This window comes from Oryctolagus cuniculus, chromosome 5, assembly GCF_051225735.1.
Source record: "Oryctolagus cuniculus isolate XC-2025 breed Fujian yellow rabbit chromosome 5, ASM5122573v1, whole genome shotgun sequence".
Taxonomy (NCBI): domain Eukaryota; kingdom Metazoa; phylum Chordata; class Mammalia; order Lagomorpha; family Leporidae; genus Oryctolagus; species Oryctolagus cuniculus.
This window is the reverse complement of record NC_142871.1, coordinates 125603714-125619565: the sequence shown is the minus strand read 5'-3', so window position 1 is coordinate 125619565 and position 15852 is coordinate 125603714. Positions and strand designations below refer to the sequence as shown.

General features: G+C 41.6%; 1 protein-coding gene across 1 annotated transcript in view; it reads left to right on the top strand.

The window, feature by feature from the left end:
- CDC5L (cell division cycle 5 like) overlaps positions 1-15852 on the top strand; it is a 51095-nt gene that overhangs the window by 8654 nt on the left and 26589 nt on the right. The window contains exons 4-8 of the mRNA XM_002714454.6: positions 242-369; positions 2057-2156; positions 6186-6404; positions 8403-8547; positions 10997-11185. Coding sequence (XP_002714500.1) covers positions 242-369; positions 2057-2156; positions 6186-6404; positions 8403-8547; positions 10997-11185 — 781 coding nt within the window. The remainder of the gene's footprint in view (positions 1-241; positions 370-2056; positions 2157-6185; positions 6405-8402; positions 8548-10996; positions 11186-15852) is intronic.

Genomic DNA, 15852 nt, shown 5'->3' with positions numbered 1-15852 from the left:
TTGTATTAGTATGGCTGTGTATTTGTGCTTAAGAGTTATTTCATAGAGAATGGAAGCACTCAATGAAAGTAGAAGATTTCAATTTCATTTATTTCAGATGAAGCAACGCTGGACATGCTTTATCTTGTTAGTATTCAGTGTTTTTTTTTGGGAAAAAATAGAATACCAGAGTTAGGAAATCTGATAATTGTCATACCACATAGTATGATAGTGTAACTGACTTATATGGGCTTTTTTGTAGGGATAAAACTGCCCAAAGAGACAATGAGGAGGAAACAACAGATGATCCACGAAAACTTAAACCTGGAGAAATAGACCCAAATCCAGAAACAAAACCAGCACGACCTGATCCAATTGATATGGATGAAGGTAAATATATGCTTCTGAAGAGTTTGCTTCTTTGGTTACTGTAAACTCCTCAGGCCTCCTTTTTTAACTTTTTAGCTCCTTTTTGAACCCTGACTTTTTGAGTCCACATTATCAGTTGTTGCTTCAGGTATCTAAGTGTGTCCAGTCGTTCCTATTACAGAGTATTTGCTCTTTTTGGACAGTGCTCTGTTATCTTCCTTCTCTAATTCATTTAATAAATGAAACAGTGTAATGGCACTGGGCACATTTACTGGAGGCTAGAGTGAGCCCTTGAGTTTTGTTTCTCATTCCCCTTCCACAGAGGTAACAAGTCAGGATATCAGATCTCAGTTCTCCTGTTAACTACTTCTTTGATGGTCATTTAATCTCTGAGATGGCAGCATTGCAGAACTCTGATAGAGACTTAATGATTCCAGGAGGCATTGAACCAAGACCCAGAGGAATTGGATTTTAGACCTGTGTCTGCCACTGACAGACATGTGACTTTAGGCAAGTCATAATCTTTCTGAGTCATGGTATTCTTTCCTGTCAGCTAGAGAATAACACCCGCTTTCCCTCTCATGGTTCTTGTGAACAGTAAATGGTTATTTGTTGAGTTTTAAAAGTGTTTGAAGGTGGTATTTCCCAAAGGAACACTGGGTAGACTGGCTGCATCATTGCTACTTGGGGAACATTTTTTTTTTTTTTTTTTTTTTTTATGATTGATTGATTTATTTGAAAGGCAGAGTTACACAGAGATAGGGACATAGAAAGATCTTCTGACCACTGGTTCATTCCCCAGAAGGTTGCAGCGATCAGGCCTAAACCATGCTGGAGCCAGGACCAGGAGCTTCTTCACTTAGGTTTCCTATGTAGGTGGCAGGGGCCCAGACACTTTTGCCAAGCATCTTCCACTGCTTTTCCCAGGCCATTAGCAGGGAGCTGGATCAGAAGTGGAGCAGCAGAGACACGAACTGGTGCCCATATGGGATGCTGGCGTTGCAGGTGGCAGCTTTACCCACGTCATCACAGCCCTGGCGCCTTGTGGAACTTTTGCAAATATGTGCCAAGTCCTACCCTGCAGATAGTGACTCTGTGCGTCTGGGGATGAGAAGGGGGTTGGGTATAGCTGGGAGGCAAGGGAGACCGATGATACTAGAATGTGGGTTATTTGAAAGTTCATGTGATTTCATTGGATAGCCTTGTATAGGAGTTGCTCTAAGGCATTAGTAATGGCATTTATTACTCTATTCTGGAGAACCATGGAAAATGTGCTGGAGGAGAGAAATAGTTCTGAGGAAAAAATGTTTAATGAAGATGAGCAATTCTCCCTAATTAAGTAGTTTTTATAATATTTCATAATTTGTACACTGCCTGTTAGTTGATGATAATGAAGGATATGGTAATTAGAGCCACCATGTAATAAATACTTACTGTGTGCTTTACATGTTTCATTTTACTTAGTGCTTCTGAACATCCCTGTGAAATAGGAATTATTCCAGTCTCATAGGGGAACTTGGTCAGGGACAGTAAATAAATGAGTAAGGTCACAGTGTTAGCAGTAGTAGCCTGGTTTTTAACCTGTTTCTCGGGCCTCAAAACTCAAGCTACCTCTATTGTGCTATTCAATTTTTTTTTTTTCTCATTTTAAGCATTAGTGTATGTCTGTTAGGAAAGAACTAAGTTTTTCTTCTTTTTATTTTTGCAGATGAACTTGAGATGCTCTCTGAAGCCAGAGCTCGCTTAGCTAATACTCAGGGAAAGAAGGCCAAGAGGAAAGCAAGAGAAAAACAGTTGGAAGAAGCAAGGTATGATTGTCTCCATCCATGTTCAGTGGTTAGTGTCTGTATCTGTAGGCCTGACAAACCTGCGTGATTTATCAGCCTTGTTGGGTAAATAATAATTGGAATTATCCAGTTCCCATTTTGCTAATATTCCTTAGCTGCTTTATTACTTTGAAAAAGTCTTGTACTTTTTTCCCTCACCATTTCAGAGTAGTTATAGAAAAAAATACATCTTTACAAAATTTTATAAGACATCACAGAAGTGATGCCCAGTGTACCAGGTATGTTGGGTTGTTCTGGAGGACACACAACATCATGCGACTTTAGGATGACTACCAGTTAGTTACTCTTCCTAGTTATTATTGGGCAGGCACTGGCTGTGAAACAGGAATTTCAAATGAGCAGAGAGAACTAATGAACTTTGAAGCAAATTTTATGGTCATAGAAATTGTCATTTGAGAAATGAGTATATATTAAGCACCAGGATTTTCTCCACTTTACCCTTCTTTCTTCCTTGTGGTTAAATTCATGGTTGATCTCATCCATGTTAGCCCAGAATGAAGTCAATAAAGGGAAAAATTTGAACTGTATAATAACTTATTACATCTGAGATTTAGGCATTAGTGTTTTTTTGTGCTCCCCAAGCTGGCTAGAAAGTGCTCTGGACCTGATGGGTAGCATTGTGTTGATAGTTCCCCCAGTAATGACTTAAAAGTGCCAGATCCTGGGATGGAGGATTCATTCAGTCTGAGGATGGTTGTTGGCATAATTGGCCAATCACCAGGCTAGAATAGATACTTTTGATGGGACTGTGACTGGCTTGGGGTAGAAGACAGAAACCAGGAGGAAGTGCTAAGTTTACTACCCAGTCTGTTCTGTATACAGTTTAGGGTTAAGTAACGTAAGGTTTAAAAGAATTTACTTTTCCATTTGGGCCAGGGTTGTTTGAGGACTAGATTTTCAGAGCCTTTCAGCCATGTGGTTTGTGCCAAGAGATACAGCAAATACATATGTAAAAAATTTCTAAGTGTGGCTAGTGTTGAATGATTTAAATACATTTTTGCAGGTTTGTTGTTGTTTTTTTTTTTTTTTTGGCTTTATTTATTTGAAAAGCAGGGTGACAGAGAGAGAGATACTGATCTTCCATCTGGTGGTTCACTCCTCAGATGGCTGAGATGGTCAGTATTAGGCCAGGCCAAAGCCAAGAGTCCAGAACTCCATCCAAATCTCCCACATGGGTGGCATCTTGGGCTAACTTTCTCTGCTTTCCCAGGCACATTAGCAGGCAGCTGGATTGGAAGTGGAGCAGCCAGTACTCTAACTGGTACTTGGGATGCCAGCATTGCAGGTGGTAGCTTAACTCACTGCACCACAACACAGACCCCATATTTGCAGATTTTAATTTGCCCTACAATTTCTGGTAGGTTTTCTCGTAGAATCTACATGTATTTATAAGTTGTGTCATACATACATCTTGGCTGGATGCAATGTACAGTGCAGAATTCTTAAAGAAACTGTTAAATTATAGATCTGTTTTATTACTCAAAGCATTTTTGTTGATAAAAGTACTTTTCATACTTTTATTTTGGGACATGGTTGAGACAATGCTTTATGACTTGGTTATAGTCACAGAACATTATGTTTAAAAGCCTTCTAGTATAATTTTAACTCTTTTTTCTTTTTCATTTAAAGAATGAAATTTTTTCAGCATTTTGAAATATATCCTTCCAAACCTTTCTCTCAATAACATAGATATGCACTTATGTATATAAGAGTACTTCAAAAAGTTCATTGATAAATAAAAATATTGCTTATTTTGAAATTCATGCAGTTTTCTCACAGTACACATTTCCATGAACTTTTTGAAGACCTGTTCCACTAATACTTATACAAAGTTGGATCATACTATAAGTTTGAAGTCAGCTGTTAAACTTATTGAGGGTTCACTTAAAAGTGTTAAATCATTTTTGCCTTACTGCTTTCAAGATTTTCTCTTTGGCTGGCCCCGCGGCTCAGTAGGCTAATCTGCTTGCGGTGCCGGCACTAGACCCGGTCGGGGCGCTGGATTCTGTCCCGGTTGCTCCTCTTCCAGTCCAGCTCTCTGCTGTGGCCAGGGAGTGCAGTGGGGGATGGGGGCCCTGCACCCCATGGGAGACCAGGAGAAGCACCTGGCTCCTGCCATCGGATCAGCATGATGCGCTGGCTGCACTGTGGCCAGCCGCGGTGGCCATTGGAGGGTGAACCAATGGCAAAAGGAAGACCTTTCTCTCTCTCTCTCTCTCTCTCTCTCTCTCTCTCTCACTGTCCACTCTGCCTGTCCAAAAAAAAAAAAAAAATAAATAAATAAATAAATAAAAAAAGATTTTCTCTTTGTCTTTGGCCCTCAGCAATTTTAATGATTTATCTGTGGATTTCTTTGTCGTGGACTTCCTTGAGCTTCCTGGATGTAAAGATTGATGTATTTCAAAAAATTTGGAGACTTTTCTGTGATGGTATCTTTGAATATTTTATTTTGCTTCTTTCCCCTCTTTTTTGGGTTCTCCTGTTAGATGTGTTGGTACATTTAAAGGTGTTCCACATACACTTGAGGCGCTGTTTATATTTCTTGTTTTCCTTTTTCTTTGGGATGTAATAATCATTGCTGATCTGTCTTCACTTTTCTTCTAATTTGAAACCACTCGTTGAGTCCTTTTCTTGAAGTTTTCATGTCATTTTTGAAGTTTTATTGTAAAAAAAAGATTTATTTATTTATTTGAAAGGCAGAGTTACAGGAAGAAACAGAGAGATCTTTCACCTGCTAGTTTACTCCTCAAATGGCCGCAGTAGCCAGGGCTGTTCCAGGGAGGAGCCAGGAGCTCAGAACTCCATCTCCATCTCCCATGTGGGTAGTAGGGCCCAAGCACTTGGGCTGTCCTTTGCTGCTTTCCCAGCACAATCGCAGGGAGCTGGATGGGAAGTGGAGCAGCTGGGACTCAAACAAGCACCCATATGGGATGCTGGCACTGCAGACAGTGGTTTTACAGGCTACAGCCACAGGGTTGGCCCCTTGGAAAGTAGTTTTATATACTGTATTGTAATGTGTCTCCCTCTTTTAATATTGTGAATAATGTTTCTCATCATTGAGGCATGGGAAAATACAAAGAAAAGAGTAAAAATTAAATGGAATTTCACCTTGAAAGGCAGAGTTACATAGAGGCAGAGAAAGAAAGGTCTTCTATCTGCTGGCTCGCTCACCAAATGGCTGCAACAGCCAGAGCTGAGCCACTCTGAAGCCAGGAACCAGGAGCTTCTTCTGGGTCTCCCACATTGGGCCATCTTCCACTGCTTTCCCAAGCTATAGCAGAGAGCTGGAATGGAAGTAGAGCGGCTGGGACTTGAATTGGCACCAATGTAGCATACTGGTGCTGCAGGCAGAGCCTTAGCTTACTATGGGACCATCCCCTGTTGTATTCCCAGGTATATTAGCAGGAAACTGGGTTGGAAACAAGCAGCTGGGACTCCAACCAGCACTCTGATTTGGGATGGTTGCATCACAAGTGGTGGCTTAACCTGCTGTGATGCAATGCTGGACTCCCCCAATGCAGAATCTTACCTGCTAAACCAAACATTTGCTCTGGAGTGCATTAAAAAAAAATAAAATAAATGAAAAGCTTTGCATGGACTCTATTTAAGCATTCCTAATATTAATTGTACTTTTCCTATTTGTCTTTTAATTTCATTTTAGGATTTTTTTTATAGTGCTACAAAGTTATAGAATTTAAATCTCATAGCTGTTAATCTTTTCTTGCCATTTATTTAATTACAAAGTACACTCCTATCTAGAGATAAGTTTTATCATAGTTCTTTCTTGTTTTTCTTTTTGTATTATACTATATATGCTTATGTTGTATACCGTTAAACCAAAACTGGAATTTATTTTAGGATGGTGTGAGGTGAGGATTTAAGGAGATACTTCTTTCCTAAATAGCCAGCTGGTTTTCTAAACTCTGTTGATCAAACCTCCCTGCCCATGGTATGTGATTTTCAAGGTGATTTTGTATTCACTTTGTTTAGGCGTCTTGCTGCCCTCCAGAAAAGAAGAGAACTTCGAGCAGCTGGCATAGAAATTCAGAAGAAAAGAAAGAAGAAGAGAGGAGTTGATTATAATGCTGAAATCCCATTTGAAAAAAAGCCTGCCCTTGGTTTTTACGACACTTCTGAGGAAAACTACCAAACCCTTGATGCAGATTTCAGGAAATTAAGACAACAGGATCTGGATGGAGAGCTGAGATCGTAAGTTGCCTTTCTGACTTGGAAAATGGAAAGATATGGGAAGAATTTTCTGAAAGACCAGCTATTGTTTTTATCAGAGCCAGGTTTTTATTATTTAGCAGAGTGTGGTCTTCAGTCTCCTTTATTATGGATTCACCTTTCTGAGAAAAGGTGGCCTTGGTGGTCCTGTTTTTAGCACTGAATGCTGTTTGTGGCTCTTGAATTGTAGTGTTTGGCTCTGAGTGGCTGTTTACTCACTGAGTCACATCTTCCCATGTTTGGAGTAGATCAGTTGTTTTACTAATAGCCTTAAGGAATCTGTCATCAAAATCTAGTCTGCTGGTTTCTTTTTTTGGGAAGAGGGTTCTTTACTAGTTGAAAATTTTGCCCTGTTTTTATTAAAATTAAAAGGAAAAAAAGTTACCAGTGCATTCTTGAATATTTTCACTTGATAGAGATAGCTAGGCATATTTATAAGTTATTTTTGTTGTAGAGGATTTATGGTGCAGAGGGTTTTTCTTAATGTCAGAGTTTATTAGAACATACTTTAATCTTATATGTGAATATTGTGGGGTGAACATCTTACAATCATTAAGGATTCTTTTAGTTTTCTGTTCTCTGATGCCTTTCTATTTCTGTTGACATGAATTGTTACTAACCAGATACAAGTCATTGTAAAACAGTTTTCTTGATATACGCCCTTGTATTTACTTATCAAATCAGGACCTTGCTGTAGATAGGCTTTACAAATAAAGAGATTAGAGAGGAAAATGGGTCATTTGGAAGTAATAGGCCAGTGGAGGGAAAGAAAGACATTTGAGAGAAGACAAGGAGATAGTGGAGGTTTGAAAGATCACCTTCCCCTAGCTGTAGGCTTTCTAATGGCCTTTGAGTGTCATTTCTCAGTGCTCAAAATCCTTTTTTGGGGCAAACATTTGGAGTAGTGGTTAAGCCACTACTTGGGATGCCTGTGCTGTGTATTATAGTGTCTGGGTTCAAGGTCTGGCTCCACTTCCAATTCCTAATGTGCACCCTGGGAGACAGCAGATGATGGCTCAAGTACCTGGGTGCTTGCCACTCATGTGGGAGATTCTGATTAAGTTCCTGGCTCCTGGCTTCAGCATTGTGCAGTGCAGGCATTTGAGGAGTGAACAAGTAGATGGGAGATTCTTTCTTTCTCTCTGCCTTTCAAATAGTTAACAACCCTTTTAAAAATGTGTGAATTTTATTTATTTATTCTTAATATTTATTTGAGAGGCAGACACACACACACACACACACATACACACACAGTTTGAGATACAGAAGACATAGAGTTCCCATCTGCTGGTTCATTTCCCAATGTCCACAGCAACTATGGCCAGCCCTGGCTGAAGTCAGGAGTTGGGAACTCAATCACATCTCCCATGTGAGTGTCAGGTACCCAATTACCTGGGCCATTACTGCTCCCTTCCAGGGTCTGTATTAGCAGGAAGCTGGAGTCAGGAGCCAGAGCTCTATATTGAATCCAGGTACTCTGGTATGGCATGCGGGTGACTTAATTGGCATGTTAACCACAAGGCCACGTGCCTACCTCTGTGAATTTTAAAAATCATTACAATTTAGTAACAGCTTTAAAGGGAAATTTAAGAATTTACAGTGTGTTTTAATTTGATTTCCTTCATCCTTTTTGGCATATCATTTCATCCTTTTCCTGTGTGTCACACATTTTTATATAAATATGTTAATGTGTGAATAGTTTTAGTCTTTTGACATTAAGTAATGTTTTGCATATCTTTCTATAGTTAATGTATTTCGATATTTGGTATTTACTTAATGTACCCTGCTTTCTTAATTCTGTATTGAATTTTTGTATTTTTCTTGACTATAGTAGGTAAGTAATGGTTTAAAATGTGTATTGTTTTCGTCTTTGTATTTAGTTATTTTCTTAGAAATGGAATTGTATTTATATATGACTTTTAGTGTTACTGCTTATATGTAACTTACAAATGCCTTCTTCTTTACCTTGATCCATGACAGTGAAAAAGAGGGAAGAGACAGAAAAAAAGACAAACAGCATTTGAAAAGGAAAAAAGAATCTGATTTACCATCAGCTATTCTTCAAACTAGTGGTGTTTCTGAATTCACTAAAAAGAGAAGCAAATTAGTACTTCCTGCACCTCAGGTAATCTCATAAAAGCAGTTTTTCATTGTGTGAATGTGTATCTTGTATTATTTATTCAGCAAATGTTTAAGGGCCTATCTATCACACTTGTGCTAGAATCTTTTTAGAAATTCAGTCTTAGGGGTGATTCACACATAAAAGTAAGTTGAGATATGGTATGATGAATAAACAACATGTTCTCTGTGTAAGTTACCATATCAGGTCTTAAACTGCTTTGTGATGATTCAGTTAAGTAACCGTCAGCTGTTCGCCACTTTGCAGCAGGTTAGGGCTTCAGCCTCTTTTGTCGTTGAAGATGTGTGTTGGCTCTGTGAACTTGAAGCTGCTTTCTCTCAGGGACTGTTTTGTATGTCTTGCTTCTCTTTGAGACAATAGATATGATAATCAGTGTGGGAGTTGTGGAGGAGACAACAAACATTCTCTTACTCAGTTTGTTGTATACTTAATTATAGTTGATCAGGAACATGGGAACTTGGAGTAACTGCTGGTTTTGTTTTGAAAAGTGCAGCTCTATAGAATCATACAGGTTTAGTGGGATACAGGAAAAGACTTAGGAAATCAGAAGAGCTTCCTTCTTCAAATGAGTTTATTGTCTGCATCAACACAAGATTCTTGGACATGAACTAATTTTGTCATATGCTGCTTTTTCTAGTAGTGATATTTTTCAAGTTGAAATTTTGCCTGTCTTTTTTCAGTATTCCTTGAAATTACTAAGATAACACCTTTATATTTTCTTAGGATTTGTGGCTCAATGAACTTTCTCTCTATGATATTTTAATTGGCTTTCAATCTATTTTCTACTGATATTGATAAATTGTTTTGTGCAAATGCTATTATTTTATGTCTTTTTAAAAAACAGATTATTTATTTGAAAGGCAGAGTTACAGAGAGGCAGAGGCAGAGAGAGAGAGGTCTTCCATCCACTGGTTCACTCCCCAGATGGCCAGAAAGGGTGGAGCTGGGCTGATCCTGGCTGAAGCCAGGAGCCAGGAGCTTCTTCGGGATCTCCCATGCCGATCCAAGGGCCCAAGGATTTGAGCCATCTTCTACTGCTTTCCCAGGCTATAACAGAGAGCTGGATTGGCAAGTGGAGCAGCCAGGATTCAAACTGGCACCCATATGGGATGTTGGCACTGCAGGCTGTGCCACAGTGTGGGCCCCATGTTTTGTTAAAGATTTTTTTTTAAAAGATTTACTTATTTATTTGAAAGTCATAGTTACAAAGAGAGAGAGAGAGAGAGATCTTCTATCTGCTGGTTGATTCCTCAAATGGCTACAACTACCAGGTGGGCCAGGTGGAAGCCAGAAGCCAGGAGCCAGGAGCTTCATTTAGGTCTCCCACATGGGTGTTAGGGGCCCAAGCACTTGGGCCACCAGCTGCTGCTTTCCTAGGTGCATTAGCTGGGAGCTGGGTCAGTAGTGGAGCAGCTGGGACTCAAACTGGTGTTTATATGGGATTCAGGCCAGCCCCTATTTTATGTTCTTGGTATATTAATATGTTGATTTGAAAGAATTTTGGCATGGAAGTATCATATGAATTTTTTTCACCACACTTTTTTTAAAATTTAAAAAAGAATTTTTTTTTTTTTTTTTTTTTTTTTTGACAGGCAGAGTGGACAGTGAGAGAGACAGAGACAGAGAGAAAGGTCTTCCTTTGCCGTTGGTTCACCCTCCAATGGCCGCCGTGGCTGATGCGCTGCGACTGGCGCACCGCGCTGATCCGATGGCAGGAGCCAGGTGCTTCTCCTGGTCTCCCATGGGGTGCAGGGCCCAAGCACTTGGGCCATCCTCCACTGCACTCCCTGGCCACAGCAGAGAGCTGGCCTGGAAGAGGGGCAACCGGGACAGAATCCGGCGCCCCGACTGGGACTAGAACCCGGTGTGCCAGCGCCGCCAGGTGGAGGATTAGCCTACTGAGCCGCGGTGCCGGCCCACACTTTTTTTTTTTAAGATTTTTTTATTTGAAATGCGGAGTCACAAAAAGAGAGTGAGCGAGTGAGTGTGAGCATGCAACAGAGAGGGAGAGAGATCTTCCATCTGCTGATTTTCATTCAAATGGCTGAAGCTATGCCAAGCTGGAGCTGGAGCTAGGAGCTGAATCCAGATCTCCCTGTAGGTGCAGGGGCCCAAGGACTTGGGCCATCTTCCACTGCTTTCCCAGGCACATTTGCATGGTGCTGGATCGGGAGTGGAGCAGTTGGGACTCAAACTAGCAACCATACGGGTTGCCTAACTCACTGTGCCACAATGCTGGCCCCTTCACCATGCTTTTTAAAACTTCAATATGGATATTTTCAGAGCTTCACAAGAAAGGAGAGTAGTGCAAGGAATTCCTGTGTGTTCATCGCACATACAGCTTCAATAATTTTTCTTCCTAGTATATGGACATTTTAAGCTGTGTTGATTCTTGGTTACGATGTTGCTTACTGTGACAGTTATGTCCTTTTAGATTTCAGATGCGGAACTCCAGGAAGTTGTAAAAGTAGGCCAAGCAAGTGAAATTGCACGTCAGACTGCTGAGGAATCTGGTATAACAAACTCTGCTTCCAGTACTCTCTTGTCAGAGTATAATGTCACCAACAACAGCATTGCTCTTAGAACACCACGAACACCAGCTTCCCAGGACAGAATTCTGCAGGTAAGGTGTCACATAGTAGAGTGAGCCTTTAATTTTGTTTATGGTCCTTAAAAGTGTCAGGAAGATCACTCAGTGGGTTGACTGTGTTTCTTTCAGGATAAACTGTGAAACTGAGTCCTGCAAGCATAGATCACCTCTGTGGTAGAGAAGCAAAATCAGCAGACTCTGTATTTAGATGGTTTGGTTCCTGTATTCATTAGTTTATAGCTTTTGAGACCAGCTCTTTGTACTGTCAGTAAAGCATAACATTTAAATTTTTAAATTTTGTATCACCCACAATCCTAGAAAGAAATCAGATGTGTAGTCAGTAAGATTTAGAACTTCCTTGCATTTCTAAACTTAGCTTGGCATGGTGCCAGTAGTACTGCTTCCCTCCTTCTCAACGCACAGGGTAGACATAGATCTTTGTGTTCCCAGGGTGTCTACATGCCAGAGTGTATGCACACCTACAAAATGCTATTGTATATTATGAAAAAGCTCACTAAATTATTGCTCACTGGTTATTTTATCAGCCAGCTCAGGGCTTTTAAAACAAAAAAGTGTTTTTTTAATTAGAGTTTTCATGTGCTGGCTTACTCCCCAAACGCCTGCAGTGATCCTGACTAAACTATGCCAGGTCTCTCACATGAGTGAAAGGGACCTGACTACTGAAGCTGTTAACTGCTGCCTATTTGCATTGATGGGAAGCTGGAATCAGGAGCCAGAGCCAGGAATTAAACCAAAATGCAACACTGGTGTCCTAACTGCTAGACCAAACGCCCTACTCCAACTCAAGGTTTTGAAGAGGTTTGGACACAGGCTTTCACAAGTAAATAAGTCATATATCCAGCATTTCAGAAGCTTTAAAAATCAATCTTGTGATTTATTGTCTTGGACCCTTGATTACCAATCAGGTATGTTTGTTCCACAGTGTTGAAGGGGAGGTAAAGTGTCTGGTAAGCCTGTTCAAGCAGATAGGGAAAGAGAAAAAGCTAACTACCTACAGAGGGAATAGAGAGGGTCCCAACAGCCCAGAATACGGCCGAGATCCACTTCAGCAGAATAAACCTATTACTAAAGAGGACGCTAGTGACTGTAGGTATGGTAAGAATCCCGTTAGCCACCTTGCCCTGGTGACCCTGCCGTGGTGTTGGTGTAGTGGGAGGTGCTCCCCGATCACGTAGCGCTTGCTCCCCGCTTTCATGTCAGCGTGGAGCACAGCAGGGTGTGCTCGCCTGCCCCGCAGCATCCCCATGTCCTCTTCGCTGGCAGATAGGAACACCTGCCCCTTCTTTCCTCACTATTTCAAACAGTTTGCCAGGTGTGATGATTAGTAACACTTGAACATTTTAAGAAAAATAATAAAGCTTTTTGTTTTGGGGAAAGGTTGTATCATAGGGTAATATAAAGAACATTTAATAGGAATCCTTTGCATTGCTTTTTATTTATTTATTTATTTTTTGACAGGCAGAGTGGACAGTGAGAGAGACAGAGAGAAAGGTCTTCCTTTGCCGTTGGTTCACCCTCCAGTGTCTGCCGCCGCGGCCAGCGCACCGCGCTGATCTGATATCAGGAGCCAGGTACTTATCCTGGTCTCCCATGGGGTGCAGGGCCCAAGTACTTGGGCCATCCTCCACTGCACTCCCTGGCCACAGCAGAGAGCTGGCCTGGAAGAGGGGCAACCGGGACAGAATCCGGCGCCCCGACCGGGACTAGAACCGGGTGTGCCGGCGCCGCAAGGCGGAGGATTAGCCTAGTGAGCCACGGCGCCGGCTGCATTGCTTTTTAAACAGTTTTTATAGACAATTCGTGCAACATTTATTTAGTATATTTATGGAGTTGTACAGCCAGCACTCTGGTGAGTTTTAGAGTATTTCCATCATCTAGTGAAAACCTCGTACCCATTACCAGTCACTCCTCATTCCCTTCAAACCTGCCAAGCCCTGGGTCACCAGTGATACACTCTATCTCTGTAGAGTTTCCTTGTTTATACGGTTCATGTGAATAACTCAGTGTAACCTGTGACCGGCTTCTTTCACTTAACATGATGGTTTTGGGGTCTATCTCATTTTTGTGGCACTTACCAGTACAACTTTCCTTTTTATTGCTGAATAATACTCCATTGTATGAATCTACCACATTTTATTTATCCATTCATCAGCTGATGAATGATAATGTACATTGATGATTTGTATCTTCTGGCTACTGTGAATAATGCTGCTTTGTGCAAGTGTTTTTCACAGATATATGTTTTTCATTTCTTTTGACTATTTATACATAGAAGTAGAATTATGAGTTTTTTTTTTTTAGGATTTTTTTTAAAGATTTATTTATTTACTTGAAAGTCAGAGTTACACAGAGCAAGAAGGAGAGGCAGAGAGAGAGAGAGAGGTATTCCATCCAATGGTTCATTTCCCAACTGGCCGCAATGGCCAGAGCTGCACCTATCCAAAGCCAGGAGCTTCTTCCAGGTCTCCCGCATGGGTGCAGGGGCCCAAGGCCTGGGCCATCTTCTGTTGCTTTCCCAGGCCCTAGCAGAGAGCTGGATCAGAAGTAAAGCAGCTGGGACTCAAACCAGTGCCTATTTGGGATGCTGGCACTGCAGGCGGCGGCTTTACCTGCTATGCCAAAGCACCGGCCCCTTTACTTCCATTTTTACATGTCCTTTTAAAGAGTTTTTTATTTGTTTGAAAGGCAGAGTTACAGAGATGCAGGGGCAGAGAGAGAGACAGAGAAGGAGGGAGAGAGAGGTCTTCCATCTGCTGGTTCACTCCCCAAATGGCTACAATGGTCGGAGCTAAGCCAATCGGAAGCCAGTAGCCAGGAGCTTCTTCTGGCACAGGGGCCCAAGGACTTGGGCCATCTTCTGCTGCTTTCCCAGGACACAGCAGAGAGCTGGAGCAGCCGGAACACGAACCGGCACCCATATGGGATGCCGGCACCGCAGGTGGCGGCTTTACCTGCTAGGCCATTGCACCGGCCTCAGAATTCTGGGTCTTATGGTAATTGTATTTTAACTTTTTGTTAACTGCCAGATTGTTTTCCAAAGTTTTTGCACCATTTTACTTCTCTGTCAGGAATGTACGAGGGTTTTGATTTCTTACATACTTGACAGTATTTATTATTATATTTTTATTATAGCCATCCTATATTTACACACACTCTGGGTGTGAAGTGGTGTCATGTTGTGTTTTAATTTGAAGTTTCCAAATAGCTAATGATAATGAATATCTTTTCATGTGCTTATTTTTATGTCTGTGTTAGAAAATGGCTGTTCATCTCCTTGGCCTGTTTCTAAGTTAAGTTACTAGCTTTTATTATTAAGTTGTATAAGTCTTTTATGTAGTCTGAATGTTAGTCCCTTATCTGATTTATACCTTGTAAATATTTTCTCCCATTTTGTGGGTATGTTCATTTTCTTAACATTCTCACTCAACATAAAATGCTTCGGTTTATTGTTTCCTTTTGTTGTTTATGCATTCAGTCTTATCTTAGTAGGCCTTGCCCAACCCAGAGTCATGAAGATTTTCCTGTGTCTTTGTGCTGTTTTTCCCAGGCCGTTAGCAGGGAACTGGATTGGAAGTGGAACAAGCAGGACTTGAGCCAGTGCCCATATGGGATGCTGGCATTGCAGACAGTGGATTTACCCACTATACCACAACACCTACCCCCTTTTTTATTTTGATTTTTTTGAGATTTATTTTATTTATTTGAAAGGTAGAGTGACAGAGGGGTAGAGAGAAGAGAAAGAAACCTTCCAGGGGCTGGTGCTGTGGCGTAGCGAGTAAAGCTGCCTCCTGTAGTGTTGACATCCCCTATGGGCATTGGTTGAGTCCCGGCTGCTGCACTTCTGATCCAGCTCTCTGCTATGTCCTGGGAAAGCAGTAGAAGATGGCCCAAGTCCTTGGGCCCCTGCACCCACTTGGGAGACTCAGAAGAAGCTCCAGATTCCTAGCTTTGGATTGGCCCAGCTCCGGCCATTGCGGTGGCCGTTTGGAGAGTGAACCAGCAGATGGAAGATCTCTCTCTGCCTCTGCCTCTGTAACTCTGCCTTTCAAATAAATAAATCAATAATTCTTTTTTTTTTTTTTTTTTAAAGAGACCTTCTATCAGCTGTTTCACTCCCAGAATGACCAGGAGTCAAGAATTCCATCTGGGTCTTCCACAGGGGTGGCAGTAGCCCAAGCCCTTCTTCCGCCTCCCTAGGCACATCAGAAAGAGCTGGGTCAGAAGCAGAGCAGCTGGGACAGGAACTGGTGCTCTGACATGGAATGTTGGCATCGCAAGTGGTGGTTTTACCCTCTGCCGCCCACCCAGGGTTGTCGGCTCCTGCTTCTGTGAGCTGATAGCTGGAAGTCTAGAGATGGGCACAGAGTTGGCGGTACAGCAGGACTGGACATGGATCAGGGGCATAAGGACGCGCTGAAACTTGCCAACTCCTGCATGTCCTTCACTGCTCTAACACACCACAGCCTTCAGAGCGTAGCAGGCACTGCCTCACCTCTGCCACCTTCAGCTTCCAATCTGCCTCTTCCTCTGTTTCACTTCCGATGAACTTTAACCCAGAACCTTTTGAGGAAGGAGGTGTAGGAAACATCCTGGTGTAATCAAGTTGACAAGAGAATAATCTGCCATGTAGGATACAATTTTTTTTTTTTAAGATTTATTTATTTATTTGAAAGAGTTAC